The 24,127-nt window shown below is 44.9% G+C and overlaps 1 protein-coding gene across 2 annotated transcripts; it reads left to right on the forward strand.

Annotated features, from left to right (window-relative positions):
- The first annotated feature begins 82 nt into the window (after nt 1-82).
- ZBTB37 (zinc finger and BTB domain containing 37) lies at nt 83-13,652 on the forward strand. Of its 2 annotated transcripts, none has more exons than XM_039483232.1 (4): nt 83-196; nt 7,999-8,951; nt 10,200-10,299; nt 12,903-13,652. In XM_039483232.1, the coding sequence occupies exons 2-4, from the start codon at nt 8,029-8,031 to the stop codon at nt 13,389-13,391; spliced, it is 1,512 nt and encodes a 503-aa protein (XP_039339166.1). In that variant the 5' UTR covers nt 83-196; nt 7,999-8,028; the 3' UTR covers nt 13,392-13,652. The 2 variants fall into 2 exon arrangements, with proteins under 2 accessions (XP_039339166.1, XP_039339167.1); XM_039483233.1 differs by lacking the exon at nt 83-196 and adding an exon at nt 6,611-6,710.
- Nucleotides 13,653-24,127: the final 10,475 nt, after the last annotated feature.

Below are 24,127 nucleotides of genomic sequence, written 5' to 3' on the forward strand. Positions count from 1 at the left end.
GGCTCCGCCCCCAAAGAGCCATGGCGGCCGCATTCCAATGGGCGTGGTCACATGACGTGTGGCCGCTCCTTACCGGGGCACCGGGGGCGGGGGGATACGAACTGGAAGAGGGGGGAGGAATTTTCTTCCGGGGTGCGGCCCGCTCGGGGGGTTTCGCTTCCGGGACGGTGTTCCGGCCCGTTCCCACCCCCGGGAGGTAGGTACCTGCTGTATTCGGGGTCCGGCAGCCCCCCGGGGTGGGGCGAGGCGAGGCCTGGAACCGCCCAGCTCCCGAGGCGCTGTCACTCTCACCCCCGCGGGGCCGGAACAGGGGGCCCCTCCCCGGCCCAGAGCCCCCTGCCAGGGGGCAGCGCAGCGCTCCCAGGGACACCCTCCCCGCGCGGGGCACCGCCTCCCCCAGGGGCTGCCTCTCCCTTATCCCAATACCGCCTTAGGGCTGCCCCAGCACCCCTAGCCCCGTCCCACCGGCGGCAGCTCCCTGCCACATCCCCCTGCCAGGGGCTGCTCCACCGCCCACAGCCCCGTCCCATGAGGGTCACCTCCCCGCTATCGCTAGGGCCGCTTCACCCCCAGCACCCTCCCACCAAGGACAACTACTCCTCATCCCCTCTGTGAGTGGTTGCTCCCGCCCATGAAGAGCAAGCTCCCCTCATTCCCCCGTCCCCAGCACTGTCCTACCCATCGTACCTCCCTCCCATACCCCAACCCAGAGCTGTCCCTGAAACACATCCCAGTGATGTGCTGTCCCTCCTGTCCCTCTATCCCGCCAGGAGTAGCACGTCTGCTCTTTTCCTAGCAAAAGGCAGGGCATCCCCATCTAGCAACCTCATTAGCTACCTACCAGCCTTGAAATCCTCCTTAGCAATAACCTCCACCCTGTGGTCTTGTGTACACTAGACTTTTTGGGGAATTCTTCCTTAAGTGCACAGCCACCAGTCGGGGCCAGTGATCTTGTGACTGCTTGTGTATACAAGGCATGGATTGCCACCCATGTTTTTAGTCACTGTGTCCTCTAGACCTGCTCTGAGTAGGATTAGATGGCAATCCCTGACTAAACCCCCACGCTACAATTGCCTGCATGGGTGGCGCTGCAATGTCAATGCAAGCTGTGAGGGGCAGACTCTCTCAACCCTACCCTGTCCCACACATCCTCTCACCCTCTACCCTACTCCCCTTCCATATGAAGGGCAAGACTCTTCCTACTTCACCTTGCCCCCCTCCCAAGTATGTTATTTACACAGCACAACAAGGGTGCAGTTGCCTTGCAAACATAAGATGAAGTCCCCTCCTTGAGGAACTTGCTATTAAAGTGCAAGGGCAAAAATATTTATTGGGAGGTAGAAGCCAAGAAAAAGATTACAGTGATAAGATCATGTGGTTGCTTCTGTTTGTTGTAGACGCAGGACACGATGGTTCTGCATTTTAACTTTTTTCTTTAAGAGTGAAAGCTTTTACTTTGGGTTGTGTTATTCTGATAGAACTGGAGTGATTGGAGTAAAGGAGGCTAGATAGGGTGCAAGCAACACAGGTTGTTAGAAAGACACAGGGTAGGAAAGTGGTTGTGGGGAAAGATGTGCACTAGGGAAGGATAAAGAGTGGCAGGGGTCAAAGAGGTAGATGCAGGTAGTACACATGAGAACAAGCAAGTTATGACACCAAAGTTAACTAGTTGGTGACTGGTTTCGGGCTTCCAGAGATAAGGTGGAAGCAGTGGTGAAATTAGTTTGTAGTGAAAGGCCCTGAAGGTGGTTCCTTGGGGCTCCAGTTTTAGAAGAGCTGGCAGAAGCAGAGTGATGCTACAGTAGAGGAGCAGCTTTTGTAGCCCAGTTATGAGAAGTATCTCTTGTGCAAATCTCCCTCCCTTAGAGGGCTGGTCCTAGAGCAGAAGTGTGTGGCTTGCCTGGGACCGAGGTGGTGGGGGGGGAAAAAAGTAGCATCAAGAAAGCAGAGAACAGTGACTTGAAGTATGCTCAGGCTGCTGGCATCAGTGTGAATCCAGCAGAGCTGAAACCGTTAAGAGGCTGTTTCCAGAAGTTTGGCTCAAACAGTAGTTCTGGAGCTGTATAGGGTATGAAATGCTGTTTCGTGCTGTTTCATGTGACTCCTGCTGGTTATGTTGGGTTTGTGTGCTCTGGCTATTGGCGGCAGTGGTTTGGAGACACCCTACTGCCCCAACACATTCTACACACATGCTAGCCTATCAGCAGTCGCTACTAGGGACTTTCCGTTTGTCACCTACTCCTGTGCAGGAGTTTCTGAAAAGAATCAGGAGTGAAGTGTTCTTTAGTCTCCAGATAATGTCAGACTCTGCATGATGTATTGATAAAACCTTCTAAGACAAGAGCCCTACTATTGCTAACTCCGAGTATTCAGAAGTCATGGCTAGGCTTCCCCTCCACCCCCCATGATATTTTAACTGAATAAATTTGGGTTTTTTATTTGTCTTGTTTGAGCCTTAAAAACACTGTTGCAAAAAAGCAAACATCATTCTGGGATGTATTAGCAGGAGTGTTGTAAGCAAGACACAAGTAGTAATTCTTCTGCTCTACTCTGTGTTGATTAGGCCTCAGCTGGAGTATTGTGTCTAGTTCTGGTTACCACATTTCAGGAAAGATGTGGACAAATTTGAAAAAGTCCAGAGAAGAGCAGCATTAATGATTAAAGGTCTAGAAAACATGACCTATGAGGGAAGATTGAAAAAAATGGGTTTGTTTAGTCTGGAAAAGAGAAGAATGAGGGGGGACATAAGAGTTTTCCATTACATAAAAGGTTGTTATAAGAAGGAAGGAGAAAAAAATGTTCTCCTTAATCTGTGAAGATAGGACAAGAAGCAACGGGCTTAAGGTACGTCTATACTACCGGCCGGTAGTGTTTGATGTATTGGGGATCGATCTAGCGTGTCTCATCTAGACACGCTAAATCGATCCCCAAATCGATGCCTATACTCCACCTCAGCAGGAGGAGTAAGCAGAGTTGAGGGGGGAGCCGCAGCGGTCGGCTTGCCGCCATGAGGACGGCCAGGTAAGTCAAATTAAGATACTTCTTAGTTCGAACCACCCCCCACTAGTGTAGCCCAGGCCTAAAATTGTAGCAAGGACAGTTTAGATTGGACATTAGGAAAAACTTCCCAACTGTCAGGGTGGTTAAGCACTGGAATAAATTGCCTAAGGAGGTTGTGGAATCTCTGTCACTGGAGATTTTTAAGAGCCAGTTAGACAAACACCTGTCAAGGATGGTCTAGAACTTAGTCCTGCCTTGAGTGCAGGGGACTGATCTAGAAGACCTTTTGAGGTCCTTTCCAGTCCTACAATTCTGTGATTCTAAGTTGCATTACACAGGTTTTTTGCAACATTAAGGTTAGGAACTAATACACTGGAAAATGCAAAAATCAAGGTCTCACAGCAGCTTGGACTCATACAGTGTATTGTTTATTGCTTGGAATTTACCTTCTTAACAGTGGGGGCAAGTTAAAGGTGATTTTTCAAAGGGAAAGGCGGGAACTTGTCTGTGGACAAGCTACAACCAAAAGTTCTCAGTTAGGCTTACCCAAGTCCTAAAGCGTCATCTCTTCGGAGTCAATGTAAACAAAGGTCTTCAAATCCCCTTGCCTTTGGGGCAGGATGGATAAAGGTCAATTTTTTTAATTAAAAAAATTTATTTAAATTTTTTTTATAAAATGCTTTGAGGAAAAAAACCTATCTAAAGATAGTTTTAATTAAGATACATTATAGCTCAAAGATATATCATCATGGAATAAGGGTTATAAGTCTATAGTATAACACAATATATTCATGTAATGTTTAAGAAAAGTTTTATAAATTAGTTCCAATAGTTCATGGATTAGGGACCCAATTTTATGGGGCTCCAGGGGCTTCTGTACAGATTATTAAGGTTAATCTTTCTATCTACCCAATGGGACTCAGTGCTCAGTCTAGAAGATACCATCAGAGATGCATAGTTTTGCAGTTCTCAGACTGTGGATTTGTGTCACACCAGAGGTAACATGCTTATTAACAGCAAAAATGCTTTTAAAGAAATTATATAGAGGTGAGAAATAGTTAAATAAAACAATTTAAATGTCTGTCTGGTGATGTTCTCCTCGTAATACAGCCTGGCAAGAAAATCCTTCAAATATTAATGATTAACCTGTTGAATTGGAGATAGTTCACCTCCCAATGACTTCATAAATATCTACTTCAGTTACCTTTGGTAAATGAAATAACCAAACCAATCATTTTCTGATATAGCTGTAAAACTAATCTGAAAAGTTTTCAAAATAAATCACTTAAAAATATATAGTGTGTACCTTCTAAAAATGAAACCTGCATCTATCTCTGAGTTGTGAAGCATATGTATTAAGGTTAGAACAACCAACAAGAATGCACGTTTATGTAGAAATCCATGATTAAATCGAGTCTTCCTGACTAGTGATTTAAATCAAATCAAATCCACCCTGCTTAGGGGGGAAACAAATACAGGTTCTGATTTTCCTCTGCCTTCAGGGTTAAGGCAAACAAACTCACAGATTGTTTTTAAAAGTCTCTACCAAAAACAGCTGACTCCTCTTACCATGCCTGTAGAATAGGACTGCCAGTAGCCAACACCTTATTGAGTCTTCCTTCTCTTATATATCTCAGGCTGGTTTCCTGGGAGGCTAATAGGCTCCAGCTGCTTCTGAACCTTATCCATTAACCCTTGCCTCCCATCATAGTCCTGCCTGGAACCCTATGTGTAATATACCCTGATGCAATGCCTTTCTGTGTTTATGATCAGAAAGAAGACCTGAATGATTTAACAAGAGAAAAAATATCATTTATTTTTACATTAGAAATGTGCAAGTGGAAAACTTAGTAGGATTATGTGATCTCAGGCCTCTGATCCTGAAAACATTTAAGCATGTGCATAACTTGATGTCAATGGGACCACTCACATGAGTGAAGTTATGCATGTGTTTAAATGTTTGCAGGATGAGGGCTATAGATATCAGACAAGTGACACCAGATTAATTAAGAGGGGAAGTGAAACTCTTTTTTGTTACCACCAATTTACTCAAACACCCTACAAACAGTTGGATCTGTTTGTTAAAGATTCATCATTATTGTCCCTTCAGTTAAGGAGTGAGAGAGCTCATAATGCACATCTGACACTTCTGAGACCTCCAACAAACCAAGGAAGACAAGACTTGACATTCCAGATACTGCTAAGGAAAACAAAAAAACGGAATAAAATGCTTCTTTAAAAAAAATAAAACAAACCAACCCACCTTTTGGCTTCTTACTACATCAGAAAAAACAAAAGGATACCCATCCAGTTTCCTTTCCTTTGTACATCACTGTTAACAGTACAGTCAAGACCCTGGCTTTTATATTTCCTCATGTTTAAAATTCTAACCTTAGCACTGCATTAACTTAGACCTTTGCACTCCATTTTCTTGTTTGTTTTTTAAAAGACAGGAAAAAAAGGAAGAACCTTTAGATACGCACTGTGAAGTTGCACAATTGCTTTGCGCAACTTACGGGTTTTAATCTTAACCACCCTGTAGATACACAAAATTTCTACCTGCGGCATTGTACAGTTTTGCAATGTTTTGCACAGCTTTGTGGTACGACAGACGGTTATGTAGCTTCAAGCTTGGTATCGTATTTTGCTGTGCATGGACAAACCCCTGCAGAGTGCCATTTAAGCTTTAGTCCCCGATCCTGGAAAGACACACATGCTTAACTTTATGCATATGACTAGTCCCATTGACTTCGTGATTTCTCAGAGTAGATACAATCTAAGGTAGGATATTCCTGGATTCCTCAAAATTGTTTTGATGCCTGCTGCAGTCTGTCTAATCAGCATTTCAAATGCCTTCCAAGTTGGAGCCTGTTTATGTCACAAGTGGTTTTTATTGAGTGCTATTTACTTGGTCTGCATCTATAGTCTCAGGTTTTTAATCATTCTTATTTGTAATTACATCTACATTTGGCCCATTTGAAATTTTTACCATATATGGCCAAGGCTCATTTTCTAACTTTGCCAACAAGATACACGAGGATCATAGAAAAATGAAGGAAGGAAAGCTAATTAACTTCTTGTCATTAACCATCATGATCTACAATTAATATTTTGCTGTATTCATCTCCTTGCCCAAAGAAACAAGAATGATAGCTACTGTATTTTTCATTTTCACAGCGGCAGCTTGGCCAGTTTATAGAGCACAAGACTTGCAGCTGAGAACTGGATTCTCTTCTAGCCTGTCACTGACTTATTGTGTGATTTTTTTTTTTTTTGTCAAGTTTCAGAAGTGTCTACTAATATTGAGAGCCTCCATTTTGAGTGCCCTACTGGAGACACCTTGGGCCATGTTTTCATTTAGTTCAAATGAAGTTACATGGTTGAGCCCCTCTGAAAAGTTCTTGGAAGCTGGGCAACCAAAGTTAGTGGACATATGGAAATTTAGGCCTCAACTTTCCATCTTTATTTCCCCTTCTATAAAACATGGGTATAATAATACTTGCTCTTCTTTGTAAAGTCCTTTGATATCTATAGATTAAAATGATGTATAAGTGCTAAGTATTATCATCATCCATTAGGCAATCAATTACATATGTTAGTGTCTCAACCATTTGTAATGTTTTCCAAGTCAGGGAAAATCACTTCTACTGAACTCAATTTGGAGGCCCACAGAGTGAACTTTTGAGAGCTAAGCAGCGGGAGTTGTGGAGGTGGGTCCATAAGAGGATTAATTCTCTTATAAAGTGATCCACAGAATGCAAAAGCTGAGACCCAGTGCAAGCATTAGTAAATCAAGCTTCACAACACCTCTGGGAAAATCAAAGTGCTTCAAGATTCATAGATTACAAGGCCAGAAGGGACCGTTGTGATCATCTAGTCCAGGGGTTTTCAAACTTCATTGCACCATGACCCCCTTCTGACAACAAAAATTACTACATGACTCCAGGAGAGGGGACCGAAGCCTGAGCCCGCCCTAGCCCTTCTGCTCTGGAGGGGGGCCAAGGCCCAAGGGCTTCCGCCCCAGGCAGGGAGCCAGTAACCTGAGCCCCGCCACCCAGAGCTGAAGCTCTCAGGCAGGGGTGGCCAACCTGAGCCTGAGAAGGAGCCAGAATTTACCAATGTACATTGTCAAAGAGCCACAGTAATATATCAGCAGCCCCACATCAGCTCCCCCACCCCCAGCTCCCAGCGCCGTCTGCCCATGGGTAGCTCTGCTGATCAGCCCTTCTCCCTCCCTCCCTCCCCACACCTCCTGATTAGCTGTTTCGTGGCATGCAGGAGGCTTGGGGGGGGGGGAGGAGCGAGGGCACGGCAAGAGGGCACGGCAGGCTCAGGAGGAGACGGGAAGGGGTGGAGTGGGGGCAGGGCCTGTGGCAGAGCCAGGGGTTGAGCGGTGAGCACCCCCCAGCACATTGGAAAGTTGGAACCTGTAGCTCCAGCCCCAGAGTTGGTGCTTATACAAGGAGCCGCATGTGGCTCCGAAGCCACAGGTTGGCCACCCCTGCTCTCAGGCTTCAGTTCTGGCCCTGGGTGGCAGGGCTCAGGCTTTGGCCCCAGGCCCCAGCAAGTCTAATGCCAGCCCTAGTGACCCCATTAAAAAGGGATCCCTACCCACAGTTTCAGAACTGCTGATTATCTAGTCTGACCTCCTGCATAACCCCAGCCAGAGAATTTACAGAACGTAATTCCTAGAGCAGAGCTTTTACAAAAGCATCCAATCTTGATTTAAAAATGGGCAGTGATAGAGAATCCACCATGATCCTTGGTAAATGGTTAATTACCCTCACCTTATTTTCAATCTGAATTTGTCTGTCTTTAACTTCCAGCCCTTGGATCATGTTATACATTTCTCTGGTAGGTTGAAGAGCCCATTATTAAATATTTGTTCCCCGTGTAGGTATTTATACATTGTAATCAAGTCACCCCCAAGATCTATGGGTGAAAGGTGCTCCAAATGTGAATTATCACTAGTCCAATTACTCCTGTTTTTCTTTCCAGCTGGGTTGTACACCTACAACTGGGGCAGCCATGGAGAAAAGTGGAAACATTCAGCTGGAGATCCCTGACTTCAGCAACTCTGTCCTGAGCCACCTCAACCAGCTGCGCATGCAGGGCCGCCTGTGTGACATAGTGGTCAACGTGCAAGGACAGGCTTTCCGTGCTCACAAAGTGGTGCTGGCTGCTAGCTCGCCCTACTTCCGTGACCATATGTCATTGAACGAGATGAGCACGGTCTCCATTTCAGTCATCAAGAACCCCACTGTTTTTGAGCAGCTCCTTTCCTTTTGTTATACCGGGCGGATATGCCTGCAGTTGGCTGACATCATCAGTTACCTAACGGCAGCCAGCTTCCTGCAGATGCAGCACATTATAGACAAATGCACGCAGATCCTCGAGGGAATTCACTTCAAAATTAACGTGGCAGAGGTTGAAGCTGAACCGAGCCAGACTAGAACAAAGCATCAGGAGAGACCCCCAGAGTCTCACCGGGTTACCCCAAATCTAAACCGCTCTCTGAGCCCACGCCACAACACTCCAAAAGGGAGTCGTCTAGGCCAGGTCAGCACTGTGCTGGACATTCGGGAGCTGAGCCCCCCTGAGGAGTCCACCAGCCCTCAGATAATTGAGCAGAGTTCAGATGTGGAGAGCAGGGAGCCCATATTGCGGATTAACAGAGCAGGACAGTGGTACGTTGAGACAGGAGTGGCAGACCGTGGGGGACGGAATGACGATGATGTTAGGGTGCTTGGAGGAGTGCGCATTAAAACGGAGAACCTGGAGGAGTGGCTGGGAACGGAAAATCAGCCATCGGGAGAAGATGGGAGCAGCGCTGAGGAGGTCACGACCATGGTAATTGACACAACAGGCCACGGATCGATGGGCCAGGAGACTTACACATTAGGGTCATCAGGAGCCAAAGTGGTTAGGCCAACCAGCAGTGAGATTGACAGGTGAGGTTCCTTTAACCCATTTACTGAGTGTGGTTGGAAGAGCAGAGTCCACAATATTTGTATCTGGCTTGACCATGTGTCTTCCCTGATCATCTATCACTGTTTATTTCACACACTATTCTTAGGCATATGTGCTAAAAGATTTTCTTTAAAAGTATATCTGTTACTAGTCCTCAAGTATTTGCTGTGTGGTGAATAAGAACAGTGTCTCCAGTTACAGGCTAGATAGGGTAAAATCATAAGGGTATCAACCATTCTCCTTCAGAAACAAGCTGGTCACCAGCAGTAAGTCAGGAGGAAATCTGCCTCCCCATGGTACTGGATTGCAGAATTCAGTGTGTTTGGGGTGGGGGTGTTAAATCTTCCTCTGAAGCAGCCATCATTTGGCCACTTTGAGAAAGAGAACACGGGATTGGATGAACCACTGTTCTTTCCTGATGTGACAGTTTCTCTGGTAAGAGCAGAAGGCCTTCATTTATAAGAGGTGATTATATTTGTGTTGTTGGCTCCCTATCCCTCTGCCTCATTTGTTCTGATTAAAGCAGAAGGTTCTGGCTGTATTTGTGGTGCTTTTCCTCACCATTCCTTCTCTTCTCTCCCATCCCAAACCCTCCAGTCCTCTGGGAGAGCAGCTTCCTTGAAATGGTGGATACCCCATCATTTGAAACTATACAAGCTCTGTAAACGATACTGGAGGTAACGATCCTAGGCTGGCCTTCAGGGGAACAAACTAGCTCTGGGCAGGTCTCATTTTTAATTTCTGTGATTCTGTTCATTCCTCTCCTTAGATCAGCTGGCCTTAGACACTTGGGTATCCATCGTTTTTCACCACACACAACTTCCACTGCTCCTTCCCTGGAGCCATCTGCATCATCCGTGGGACATCCCTCAGCTGTACTTGCCCAGGGAGTTGGAAGACTGGAGGTGCCTTTTGAGCAGAGGTTTCTTCTTTTGCAGTGCTGCCTGAGTCAGTGGGCTATCTCATTTCCCTTTTTATTTTAGTAGCAACCAAAAATCTGCCTATTCCTGAATCAAGTTGATTGACCCAGTTTCATATTTCAGATATTAACACTGGAAGCACAGACCAGTCTGTCCTGGTGTTTTTGACATTTGCACTGCTCCACATTCTGTCTCCTGATGGGGAAGGAGAGACTCTCTGCAGATGCTCCCCTTCCCTCCCCAGTACATATACTGACCATACTGCACTGATAGCCATTAAAAATTCTATTTACACTCTTCCCCCCACAGATTTAGCCCTTCGGGCAGCATGGTTACTGTAACTGAGCGGTACAGATCGAAAAGTGAGTCTCCCGGGCGGATGGATGAGCCTAAGCAGCCCAATTCCCAGGTACACAACCCCTTAGGGATTTGGATAACCAGTGACTGATGGTGTTGGAAAGTTACAGTTACTGTATTGTGGCCGCATATGCATGTTATACTTGATAGAAATGCTTTATGTGTCTGTGTCAACGTAAGACTTAGGATGACTTTTGCTGTTTATTCCCTTGCTTTTTAAGTGCTTGGGTTTTATAAATGACGTAAGAGGTAACTCACACTTTGGTTAAAAGAACAAGAAGACCGCCAAACCATGTTTACACAAACTCCTGCTGATGCTGCCATGGGTGCAGCTGTGTTGATAGTAGTTCTGGAGGGATTTTTTCCCCCCTAAAAATGCCCTCAGATAGCTAGAGTCATAGAAGATAAAAGCTGTCTATTGGCTTCCAGCTAACTTGAATAGTTCAGGTGTTAAGAGCTTGTGCTGATTGTTCTGGGTTCTGTCTTCACTGATGCCCTTGATGGGGTGGTAAAAGTGCACTTATGATCATTTAAAAACATGTCTTTGAGGGATAGAGGAATGCAAGGAAAAAGACATTTTGCAAAGATGTCAAAAAGCAACCATATTGAAGGCTTTTACTTTCTGAATGTACGTACTCAATGTAGTAAATGTTTAGCACATACTTTGCCTGTCACTGGTCCATAAACCTGAAAAGCATGAGGATTTTGTTGTTGTTATAATGGGGAACTAAAATCAACCTTAACAGTGGGAGGCTACCACCTCTCCAGATTAAACCATGCACAGCTACAGAGCCAGGACTACAGCTTTAAAAAACTTTGCATCTTTGAGCCAAAGGAAGAGCTCTGTAAGATATCATCTGTAGAAGGACTCTTGTGTTCCTACTAAGTTGTAGTTGGCCAATAGAGTTGGCCTCCACTTCTCTCTTTCTCTCTCTCAGGCATAGGACCCAGGACTCCAGCTGAAGTCCAGCTGTGGGCACTCCGCATCTCTGAAATCCAGACCCAAAGTGACTGCTCCTGATCCCATTGAGGTCAATGATAGAAAATACCCTTTGACATTAATGGTGCTGGATTGGGTCCATAACTGTCAATGGGAGTAGGATTGGGCCCCAGACTGTCCATTGTTAATAGCTTTATAACAAACTGTTTTTTTCACATAGAGCAGGTGCCTGAGTTTTCAAGGAGACTTAACTTTATGGGAAGTTTGAAGGTTAGTACCAGGCCATTGTAAGCTGGAGTGGAGACCAAGGAAAGTTAGACAAAAGTCAAAAATTCAAATTGGTAGGTTTGTAATGTGCCATAAGATAAAAATACCTTGCGTTTTCATCATACTTTGCAAAAACATCCTACTGTGGCTTCGGAAGAAATCCAGAAATGTTCAGATCAAGCTAAACATATAGGGCAGGACAGACAGGACTCTATCATGGAAAGTGGTTACTACCCTAAGTATGAAAAGGTTACTACTTCTCCATACAGAAATAGCCTTAAACTCCAGTTGAAAAGACTGGTTGGAATTGTGCCCTTCTAGCCACACCAATGGTCAAGTGTCACATCACCCTGCTCCACTAGGCTTGGTATGGCGGGTGCCATAAAGCTTGCCTATAAATAGAGTACCTGTGGGCAGCACTTCCATGTAATGTGCTGTGGTTTTGTTCCTTTCATTTAATCCCAAGTAGCTTTCTATTCTAAGCATGATTGAATGGCGAGGCACCTGGCACTGGAATCTCCTGCTGTCACATGCTCCATGCTTACCTGCTGAGGGGACGGCCCTTCTGGGGTTACATGGGCTACCTGTCTGGGGGTTTAGCATTTTATGAAACTGGCGTAACACTTCAGATGCAAGTGCTGTGTCCTCCCAACCTGCAGGCAAGAGTGGAGGTATCCAGGAGGCCATGTATTTGCATCAGTTCAGTATGAGTATGGTAGCTGGCCAGGAAAGCAATGTGAATGGTTGTCCTAGCTTCCAAGCTTATGGTTAAAGAGCCACCCTTGGCTACCCTTCTTTCTAGTTTAATAAGATAATGGGGGAATTAGGAGATCTGCATGCTGTTCCCTGCTTTATAACCTTGAGCGAGTCATTTAAATCCTCTCTGCCTGAGGTTCCCATCTGTAAAGTGGGGTAATAATGACTTCACGTCCCAGTCGTGAGATATAATTCATTGCCTGTGAAGTACCAAGAGCTCTTCAGATGTAATTTTCATACACTTACTTTGCCTTCATCATACAAAATCTCTGTCCATTCACTTACTTTTCTTTTTACAAGTAATATTGAAAAGGGAACCACCAATATTTTAATAAAAGGGTACTGGTCCAGGTTCTCGGGTAGTGAACACAGCACTGGTACATTTGATCCAAAACTCGATTCAGCTAAGTGCCATACTGATGATAGCCATATTTATCTTCCCAGATCCCAGGGAACAAGTTAGGACCTATAGCAGTGCCTTTTATCTGGTGATCTATTAGTCCTCAGACCAAAAGCCCCATTGAGCTAAGCACTTAAGTGTGTACTTAAGGCTGAGATGTGAGTAGTCCTATTGACTTCAAGGTTTGGCACTTAAGTGTCTGACTGGATCGGTGCTCAGGAGAGGATTAAAAATATCCTGTTTCTTTCTAGCTGACTGTCTTCCTTTTTCTGTCTTTAATGTGTCTGCCCAGGTGGAGGAGTCCGCCATGATTGGAGTGAGCGGTTATGTTGAGTATCTCCGTGAACAGGAAGTGTCTGAGCGGTGGTTCCGGTACAACCCGCGGCTCACCTGCATTTACTGTGCCAAATCCTTCAACCAGAAAGGCAGTCTAGACCGGCACATGCGTCTCCACATGGGCATCACACCCTTCGTCTGCCGCATGTGCGGTAAAAAGTACACCCGCAAGGATCAGCTGGAGTACCACATCCGCAAGCACACAGGCAACAAGCCCTTTCATTGCCACGTTTGCGGCAAGAGCTTCCCCTTCCAGGCCATCCTTAACCAACACTTTCGCAAAAACCACCCTGGCTGTGTGCCTCTGGAGGGGCCGCACAGCATTTCCCCCGAGACCACCGTCACCTCCAGGGGGCAGGCCGAGGAAGAGTCTCCCCCGCAGGAGGAAGCTGTTGTGGCAGGGGAGACGGCACAGGGATCTGTGTCCACCACCGGGCCAGATTGAAACAGGGTGTGGGGGAGGACCCTCTTCCCGTTTGGCTGTAAGCAGTCAGCACCGAGACGGTGGGCTGGTACTGGAATCAGTGCAATGCCACCACCGGACGGGATGTTGCCAAAACAGAAGATTAACAAAAACAAAGTGCTAAAAGCTTTTCCCCTTTTTCTCATCTCCTTGGGAAAAAACAAAACTGGGTCAATCGACTTCTGATTCAGGGATCGACGGGATTTTTTTAATGTTTTTAATATATTCAGTAGCGATCCAGGAGAAGCAGTCGTTTTATTTCTTGACAGCATTTTGGCTCAGCACCTCGGTCTCTGTGGTGGTGTTGGCTGTAGTGGCCCCAATTCAGTGAGTGCAGTGCACAGGTGTCTGTCTTCACAACAGCTGCTGGTCCATCACATGAGGTAGCAGGGGCAAGGAACTCTTACCCTCCCCTTTTCCCAGGTAGTTGTCATGTTAAAAAAATCTCACTCTCCTGGTGGATCTTGCCCTGCCTGAGTGCATTTATCCTGTCTTATTTTGGTGTGTCTCTTTTAAAATTTTAATTAAACCATTATTTTAGGGCTTTCTGCTTGCCCTTTCCAGGCATATGGCATTCTGCCCACTTGTTAAAAGCAGGCAGCAACCTTTGAGCAGTATTCTAGAGGTCAGCAAAATCTGAAGCGCTTAGGCTACTGAAAGTAAAATTAGCAGCTGTGAGGTTTGCATTAGACTCGTCTACATTTTTTGAGGAGGGGATTTGGGACAGGGTGCACTTATTGGTGCTAGTATTAATAGCACAGAGCATTCCAACTTCCTGACCGGTTTCTGCACACTGCAGTGCTTCACATGTTGCCAAGAGTTAGGAAGAGATTTCTTGTCTGGATGAATTGACAAGCAAGAGGCTGGCTACCTAAGTCATCTTTGGCATCCCCTGCACTTGGTCTTACATAACAGCAATACTATATATCGAAACAGTCCAATCCCAGTGAAATTATCATGGGTTGTTGTTTTTAACTATGTCTCCGTGTACTAGTTTGATAAGTTTATATAAATCAAATGCAAAAAAACCGACATAAACTCCTCATAATGGTTCAGGAAATTCAAAGTTGCTGCTCCTACAGTAATTGTAACTCTGTCCCTTGCACATATTATATTCCAAGTAGCTCTGAAGTTAAGGGTAAGTGTACCAAACCCAGAGACATGCCTGCATCACGTCTCAGACATGTTTGCACATGTGTATGTGTTTATAAATAAAAAACAGTGCAGGTACATAGGTGCAAATTCAAAAGAGCAAATGTCTTGATGCCCTTTTAAAAAGTCTTTAAAAATATGCAATAGTTTGAGAGTTGGCTTTGGCTTTGGTGCTGGGTTGTATGTAAGTGCAAATAGGAATGAACTGCTGGTCCTACTGCTTTTGGAGCTTGGAATTGGGGAGGCTGCGTGTCTGAAGGAAGCCTGTCTTCCGAGGGAATATAGGCCTGGTCTACACTGGGAGAGTATGGGGGTCGATGTAAGATACACAACTTCAGCTACGGGAATAGCGTAGCTGAAGTCAACATATCTTATTTCGACTTACCTCCCATCCTCACATCACGGGATCGACAGCCGCGGCTCCCCCGTCAACTCCGCTTCCGCCTCTCTCCCTGGTGGAGTTCTGGAGTCAACGGGAGCGTGTTCGTGGATCGATTTATTGCGTCTAGACAAGACACGATAAATCGATCCCTGATCGATCGCTACCCACCGATCTGGCGGGTAGTGTGGATGTACCCATAGTGTGTGATGGGGGAGGATGAACATCAGGCTAGTGGGAGGAGCAAGAAGACGTCTGAAAAACAGTATAAACATTAGCACAGAATTGACGGACAGGAGACCTCAGTTTTATTCCTTTCCCTCCTAGTGACTTGGGGTACATCTACATTCCAAAAAAAGACCTGTGGCAGTGAGTCTCAGAGCCTGGTCAGTTGACTCAGGCTAGCAGGGCTCATGCTGCAGAGCTAAAAAATAGCAATGTAGACATTTGGGCTCAGGCTGGAGCCTGGGCTCTGAAACCTGGCAGGGAGGGAGAGTCTTGGATCCCAGGCTTCAGCCCAAACCCGAACATCTACACTGCTGTTTTTAGCCCCACAACGCAAGCCTGAATCAGTTGACCCAGGCTGTGAGACTTCTTGCGACAGAATATTGTGGTTTGCTGGGTAGATGTACCTTACAGTGTAACTTTGGGCAAACCAAACCGTCCTGTGCCAGTTTCCCTATCTGTAAAATGGGGATGATAATACTTCCCTACCTCACAGTATGCTTGGATGGAAGAATCTCTAGATGGGCAAAGTATTATTATCCAATCTCCTTCTGTGTAATACAAGGGTCACACTCCTTCCCCCACCTTTTTCCCAGCTAGCGAAGGCTGTGGTAGTGTGGCTCTGTGTGTGCAATGTAGGGGAAGCGAATTGGAATAGGCAGTTTGAATCTGGTGGTGCCATGATAGAATGCAATGAGGATGCTCTCTCAGAAGGAAGCTTTGGGGATGTTCTGAGGTAGGATTAGTTGCAAAGTACAGTTCTGTTGATTACAGTAGAACCTCAGAGTTATGAACACCAGAGTTAAAACCACAAGTACGCAATCGAGCAGCAGCAAAGAGAAAAGAAAAAGCAAATACAGTACTGTGGTAAATGTAAACTACTAAAATAATAAAGAGAAAGCAGCATTTTCTTTTTGCCTAGTAAAGTTTCAAAGCTATATTAAGTCAATATTCAGTTGTAAACTTTTGAAAGAACAGCCATAATGTTTTGTTCAGAGTTACGAACATTTCAGAGTTACGAAGAGCCTCCATTCCCAAGGTGTTCATAACTCTGAGGTGCTACTGTATTTAAAACGTAGACATTGGTGCCATACCACCTGTCAAGTGGCAGAATAAGACAGTGAAAGCTGTTCTAAGCAGTCACCCCCAGGACCATCAAAAGTCAGTGATCTTGTGAAGGTCAAACAAAATAGGACTGGAAAATTTAAGAGTGTTTGAAAGTGGCCAAAGAAGAAAGAAGAGAGGTGGTTGTTAGTGCGGATTTCTCCAGAATCAAGGCAAGAGGGGATATGGGATGCACAGAATATGCTGCTTTAGTCATAGCTTTTGAACTTACCAAAAAAAACCCAAACTATCCTGTTCACACTAGAGAGCATCAGAAAATACTTTTAGTTACCTACAAAATTTTAAGTGTTTAAAATAGAACTTTTAAAATACTACCAACTGTAAAACATAAAATTATTTATATACATATATATATATATATATAATATATATAGTGGGAAAGTTTCCCTGCTGAGCTTGCTGTGAAGAGAAGGGTGAAGGTGCAGTAACTGCTATACAAGCAAAATTTCTCCGAAGCTGATGGCAACAAATCCATCGAGATTAAGCGATGAAGGGCTGAAATGAAATAGTGAATGCCTTGTTCGTATGGCATGGTTGTGAGTTTCTTGAACAGGTTTTTACTGTATTGATACTGTGAACAGAGGAGATCCCAGTAATCTAGGATCATATCAGCACCTCCTTGCTTGCTGATTCACTCCTCTTAATTGGCCTGGGAAGAGCCATGAAATTGTCTATTAGCCTAGGCTAGTCTAAAAAATAAACAATAATAAAGCTTGTGAAAGAATTTTTTGTATGTGTGCAGCACTTGCCGTTGTACAAGCAACCATTTCTGATTGCATGTGAAAGAGCCAATATTCTTGCCCAGGCCTCGTTGAGGTGAAGTTTATAGCTTGTAGCTAGGATAAGTGTAAAGTATGGGAGTGGGGATCATTAATACTCTTTCTGTACATTTACTGAATGTGAATGTGTGTATATTTGTGTGTGTGGAGATCCTGGTGTCTCTAGTGCTTTCTCTAACAATGCTGAAAGCTATCTATGCTAGCAATTTGAGAACCAATTTGAGAAGGGGCCGTTTTTGAAATTATCATCACTAATGGTTCAGTTTTCTAGTGAAAATGAGGCCAAGATGGGAGAATAGAAATGACTGGTGTCTTGCCTACAATAGAAAAACTACTCATTTTTTAGCAAGGGTGCAGCTGCTTTGAGCAACTTTTCATGACACAGTGATAAAAACTTTAGGCTGGTGTACATTGGCAATCATACCTTTGTTGCACCTCCACTGATGTGGAAAAGGGAAATATTTTTCTAGTATAGACATATCCTGGATTGGCTGGGGGCCTGGCTTTGCATTTCAGTGTGTAACTGCAACTTTTCACCTTTGCCAAACTGTGATTTCAATCGTGATTTAAAGGGGGATGTGTAGAGAAGAGCTCTGTCGTACAGTGTATTAACTCTTCTGTAATTAACATTTCTGTTAGACCTTCAGAACTAGGGCTTAAAAGCCCACTTGCCGACGTGCCCCTGGCAAGAGAGGAACATGGATCATCAACTTCTGCAGAATATTGTTTTTCTGTAATGGAAAAAAAATAAGTTTCTAGTTCTTGATGGTTGCAAAGATAACCTTCCAAATGTGAACCGATGCAGGCGTTTTCCCGAGTCTGCAGAAAGCTCTGGTCCCTTCACTGCTGGCCATAGCTTTGCCAAGTACTAGCAGCATGAAATTAATGCCACTCTTGGCAGTTTTGCATGCTGGGTTTTCTGTGAATAGCTGTGGAAAAAACAAGAATCATGTCAATATTGTGCTGCTGCTCTTCAGGAAAGCTAAAGCTCCTCATTTTGGTCCTCCTTGCCAGAAGGCTGGGGGAAGGGCAAACTCTTCCCCACACTCTTGCAGTAGCCATGAGGCTCTGGGGTTGCAGGAAGGGAAAAGAGAGCTGCTTCTCTTTTCCCACAGACCGCTAGAGAAGGGTGGATGGCTGTACAACATTTATTTGTATCTCTAGCCAGAGGCTGATACAAAAGATAGAGCCTCCTACCAGGACCCAGGGATAGCAACCTGATAAGAATCCAAGCAGTTGAGCTAGAGGGGCAGCCCCTACTTATCTTTCCTATCAGTCTCTGGGCTTCTCATCAGGTTATTGCCCATGGAGTTCCCTGGTGGGCACCCACTGATCATTTTCCATACTCTGGTCAGTATGTTTAGTCCTCTGGCTAGTCGGGTCGTTGGTAAATTTTTCAAGCCACCTTCTGTAGAATTCAGTTTTCAAAGGCCTGGATGACGAAATAGAAATGGAATATGGATAATTTCACTTCTAGATCACTGGTTTAAATCCCACTGAGACAGGTAGTGACTAACCTTTGTTACCATCTGACAGTTATTCAGTGCAGGAAATTCCTTTTGGAACTAATTGGCAGTCTTTCCGAAAGTCTTAGCAGAGAGACTGTGGATTGAATGAGCATAGAGCCAGGACATGTGTAACCCCACATATGGTCCTTCCAGACCAAGGTTGAAACAAATTGACTGGGAAAAGCTCTCTCTCCTACTGCCTGTTCTGTATCTATCCTGTGACACCCACATGACCTCACTTTCCAGTGCTGTCAGTGCCACTACTTTCACCAGTAATAAATTAATTAAAAAATGTGGGCCCAATCCTCCAAATGAACTAAGAGCACAGACCCTTGCACTTGTGTGGAACCCCTTTGACTTTAATGGAGATTTGTCCATATAGATCCATTTGGAGGATTTGGGCCTTAACTTTTATGTGCTACTGCAGAAGCTGATGAACAAATGAAAAATGATCTGGAAGATGCAGTTTACTTAGTGCAAATTAGCTCATAAGATGGATACTTTGAGACGTGCATTTTAATTAACAGCAAAAATTAGCACCCAGAAAACCTATTAGTTAAACTTTATAAAAATGTGCTGTTTTGCACACAATGGTGCCGGACTAATTTAGAGGTGCGATTAGAGCACGCAGATGATTTCCATTTTCAGGGCTGCTAACTGCTTTGCTTGCTCTTGTGGAAATATTTTGGGGATAGGAGAAGCCAAAGGAATGCTGCTTTGTGGAATCTCAAATTATTTGTGCTTTTAGTTTGGGGTTTTGTGTAATTCAAGTTTGTCAGAGAAAAATAATTCCCTTAATTCTCTCTTTCATGAGAGGATGATCTGTAGTGGCTAATGCTTGGGATCTGAAGTCAGAAAATCTGGGCTCTTTGAACAGCTCTGCTACTGATGGGCTATGTGTCATTGGGCAGGTCTCTATGCCTGAGTTTCCCTTCATTGAAATGGAGATGATACTCATTGGGGTGGAATACATGCTGTGAGGCATAACTTACTGATGGTTGTAAAGCGCTTTAAGATCCTCAAGGGAAGACTCTAGAGCTGGCAAAAAATGTTTATGATTTCAGCCATTGTCATTCAAGGGAAATTTTTATATAAAAAAATATATATTTGTAACCAAATGGAAGCTAGTACTATGCAAACACTACAGGCTGTTGTTTGAACACAATCCGTGTCAGGCCTTTTAGGGCTGTTTGGGGAATAGAATAAGTTGGTTTTAAAAAGGCAGCAGTCCAGAGCTCCTGTTGTGCTACAGCCAGGGGAACTGGAACCTCAAATTGTTGTAAATCTGCGGGGGGGGAACAACCCATTTCAAGTGGGTGATAGATTTTGGCCAGAAGAGTCCTCCCATCTCTAGTTACCTTGGTGCATTGTTGCACATGAATGAGCAATGAAGTGCATACTAAAAAGGCTGTCTTTGAAAATGTAGCTTTTTTACAAGCATAATGGGAGATACAGAGCCTGGAGTTTGGGAAGGTGGATCTGAAGTATTACAGATGCTAGCTAGAAAAGGACAGAAGGTCTAGAGAAGAGGTCCCCAACGCGGTGCCCACGGGCGCCATGGCGCCCGCTGGGGCATCTAAGTGTGCCTGCATACTGGCCGGCAGACAAGCATCTGCCGAAATTCGGCGGCGACGCCTCTGGATGACGCCACTTGTCGGTGGCATTTCGGCAGATGCTCATCTGCCACCATGGTCCTCCGTGGCTCCAGACGAAAAAGGTTGGGGACCACTGGTCTAGAGCAAAGGTTCCCAAACTGTGAGGCATGTCCCCAGGGGAGGGGCACCATACAATTAATGGGGGTGCGAGGACACGATAGGGCCATGCTCAAAGGCCAGGGTCAAGGGTGGGGGGGTCTGTTCAGCAGGGGAAGCATTTGGGGCTTTGTGCAGCCAAGACCAGGCTCCCTGCCCATCTCACTCCTCCACTGCAGCAGCCAGCATTTACCCTCCTCTGCTGTGGAGGCCGGCAGGGATTCTGCGAGCAGGGAGCAAAAGGCTGCACCCTGGCAATAATGATATGCTGCTCCACCCAGCAGGGCCTCCTCCAGCCCCCCCAATGGGAGCCAGCCGCCCCAGTTCCCCTGTGACTACTGAGCACCCCCTCTTCCCTGATTCTTTCCCTCCTCACAGTTATGGAGAGGTGAGCATGGGACATGAATCTATTAAGGGGGACTCTGCAAAATATTTGGCAATCTCTGATCTAGAGAACTAGGCAGTGAAATTTGCATGGTTGAGTGGGAGTCAGACTGAGAATGTATGTCTTCCATACCAAGAGTTGAATTAGCTTCACAAGAATCTTCTTATCCCTGAATATTACTGAGGGAGAATGGCTGGGACCTATTATTTTAGTGTCATTGTGCTGAATCTGGTCCCATTGAAGTCACTGGAAATCTTGCCATTGACTTTGATGGGACCAGAATTTGGCCCGTTGACAGCAAAGAGTCTGATGTGCTTTGTACCTTTCTCCATGGCAGGTAAGTTCTCTGCTTCTGGTGCGAATCTTCAGTCTTAACTTCTGATGTAAACTCAAAATATTCCTAGCCAGAATCTTCATTGCTTTATTTTACTTCCTATTCCTGGGGAGTCTAAGATTTCAGGTTTCTTGCTGTGTTCTCCTCCTCCAAACTGTGAAGAAGTTACTACTGTTTCCTTTAATTTATTTTGTTCTTGTTCATAAAAGTCAGTCAGTCTGTGATTCGGCTGTATCATCAATGTCATCATCCAGCGCTTTGGTATCTTGTATGCCCTGGGAATGGTTGCAATGGATAATATATGTTATGGTAGGGAGAAAAGAAGCCTTGGGTGAAGAAAGCAGAATTTTTCTTACTCCAGCTATCATTAGGGATGTATAAACCTTTCAATATTAAGTTGGGCTGCAGTAGTCTAATCCAGGGGTCCCCAACGCGGCACCCGCTGGGGTGTCTAAGTGCACCCATGTACTGGCCAGCGGACCAGCATCCACCAAAATGCCGCCAAAATTCAGCGGTGACGCCTCTGGATGACGCCACTTGTCGGTGGCATTTCGGCGGATGCTCATCCGCTGCCATGGTCCTCTGTGGCTCGTCGAAAAAGGTTGGGGACCACTGGACTCTAATCGAATTTTAATTTTAATCTGGTCACGAACAGATTGCTAGATGACACATCTTGGCAGCAGAAGGACACTTCTAGGAGATGATTCTGAGCAGTTCTTAGATGTCTTATTTACATCCATATTTCTGATTTGAGACCCAGCATTGGTGAATCTCTTAGGAATTTTAGCCTTGAAACCTTTGAGACTGGGTGGGGAAGAGAATGGATTGTGGATTAAAAAAAGAAATTTCTAAATTGTATTTTTCTCTTCCAAAATAGTTTAAATATTTATATTTTTGGAGAAACAAGCTTTCTCCTTTTGAATCTCTTACTGGTTTCTCTGGTATCTGCCCTAGTGTCTCAGAGTTTTTCAAAGTGTGGCTTGTACGATTAGTATCTAAGTAGATGGGACAGATTACCCCATTACAATCCACACCCCTGGCAGCTAACAGTCCCTAAATAGGGTTTCACAGCCACTTCAGAAGAGGCACGTATCTTATTGTGGTGGCTGACCTGAGAGTTCTCAAGATGAGATCAGAGAGGTGGCATTGGGACTGATGGCTCTCGGTATTATGGCTTCGCCTATTTGCTAGTTATTTTGTGCATTGGAATGAGCTGCTTTTCTTTTGCATCTGACAGCAGCACCCATTAGGTCTACTGGCTATTGACAAATCCCTGCTTTGCGTGATGGGAAAGGGAGAGCTGACAAGCAATGACATTAGCAAAGCAAATTGCATCTGTCGAATCATTTTGACTCTCTTGTAGCCACAGTAGAACATTAGTTACTGCCACTGTGATTGGCCAATAATGAAATGACTATTAGATTTCAGAGAAGTGGTTATTAACCTACCTTGAGTATAAAACAGCAGTCGCATACGTGTGCATTCTCAGCCTGTAACAGTCCTTTAGAGACCACCTATGCCACCAGTACAGCTGAGTCAGGGCTTTAGCCTGGTATGGAACAGAGGTAAAGCATTGTGTGCAGTATAATGTGACTATTCCTCTGACTATTTAATCTGTAATGCAGATGGGTCCTATGAGAAGTTCCTTGCTAAAGCTAAGTGCTGGTTTACATGGTGCGGCCATGCACAGTAGAGGAGAGTGAATTCTAAAGTGCAGCACCATGGAAAGGAATAATTATTTATAATTACAAGCAGTACTATGTTAAGGTGGAGTAGGGTACTTTGAGTGCATGCCAGCAGGGCCCATGCAGGCCACTTAGCGTACAACACCTTTGGTGTGCTTTAGAATTCACACCCCTCTAGTGCACATTGTGGCAGTGTGTAGACAAAGCCCTAAGTCTCTAGCTGGTGAATCAGAGGGTTAATTGTTAAGAATACATTGATCCAAGAAACTGCATGGTGCTGGATGGCTTTTCTGTTAGCACTAAGGTTTTGTTGTATTCAGATGGTTATGGAGCATATTCTGAAATGTGTACTCTTTTTGCAATAGTAGGTCATTCATCACTGTAATTTAGACATGTTTTTACTTGGTAGGACTGGGAATTCAGGCTCCCAACTGATAGTTATTGTGTCACTCACTGGAGAGAGAGCCCTCTGATCTCACTATACTTGTACCACTTCAATGGAAATGGGGGGCAGGGGGAATGAATATGGAATGGTGTTTGGTCTACGTGAGCAGGTATCTTTCCCAGTCTGCTCACAAAAACAGTCCGCACACACGGTATAGAGTCCATACTCACTCCCCTCACAGGGTTCTGTTTTATTACCACAGAAATTAACTATAACATACATAGCTCAAAACTTCTCTCCAGGCTTGGCTGCTCATAGTGTTCCTCCCGCTGCATTACTCAACCCATACCCTAGATCGCCTCCTTCTAGAAAGCTACTCCCTCTTCCCTTGTATCCAGTGGGGTAATGAGCCACCTGCCTCTGTGAGTTAGCAGAACTCACTGTGCATTCCCCAGTATAATCAATGCCTGTTAGCAGGATGCGGTGTTTCAGGCAATCTCTGCCAGCTAGATACAGGCCAGTTTGCATTTACTGATTCCAGAGACTCCTAATAGACAGTGAAGAGTAGGGGAAGGCTCTCATGTTCATATCTGGCAAATACAAAAATATTTAAGTTAACCAGTTTCTGACTGTGACCACTGGGTACTATTCTGTGAGGACCGCTTGTTCCATTGTGCTAGACACTGTACAAACACATAGGAAGACATAGTCCCTGCCCGAAGGAACTTTGTCATACGTCAGTTTTGTGAAGAAAAAATTCCATTAGGCCAAGGCTTCCCCTAGTAAACCTCAGCTTGCAGTCAGCCAGCGTCCCTTCTAAGGTTATAATGGACATACTAGTGCAGTGGTTCTCAACCTTTTTTCATTTGCAGACCCCTACAAAATTTCAAATGGAGGTGCAAAGCCCCTTGGAAATGTATTGTCTGAATGTATGTTGAATTCTGTTCAGTCAGATTTCAGGCCAAGTCTTTAGCAGAGCCCTTGGACCTAGTTCACGGACCACAGGTTAA

The sequence above is a fragment of the Mauremys reevesii genome, linkage group 8 (assembly GCF_016161935.1).
Source record: "Mauremys reevesii isolate NIE-2019 linkage group 8, ASM1616193v1, whole genome shotgun sequence".
NCBI lineage: Eukaryota > Metazoa > Chordata > Testudines > Geoemydidae > Mauremys > Mauremys reevesii.

Coding starts and splice junctions, on each gene's coding strand:
- ZBTB37 (XM_039483232.1), top strand. CDS start 8,029: ATGGAGAAAAGTGGAAACATTCAGCTGGAGATCCCTGACTTCAGCAAC. Junction 8,952..10,199: donor ACCAGCAGTGAGATTGACAG/GTGAGGTTCCTT, acceptor TTCCCCCCACAG/ATTTAGCCCTTCGGGCAGCA. Junction 10,300..12,902: donor CTAAGCAGCCCAATTCCCAG/GTACACAACCCC, acceptor GTGTCTGCCCAG/GTGGAGGAGTCCGCCATGAT.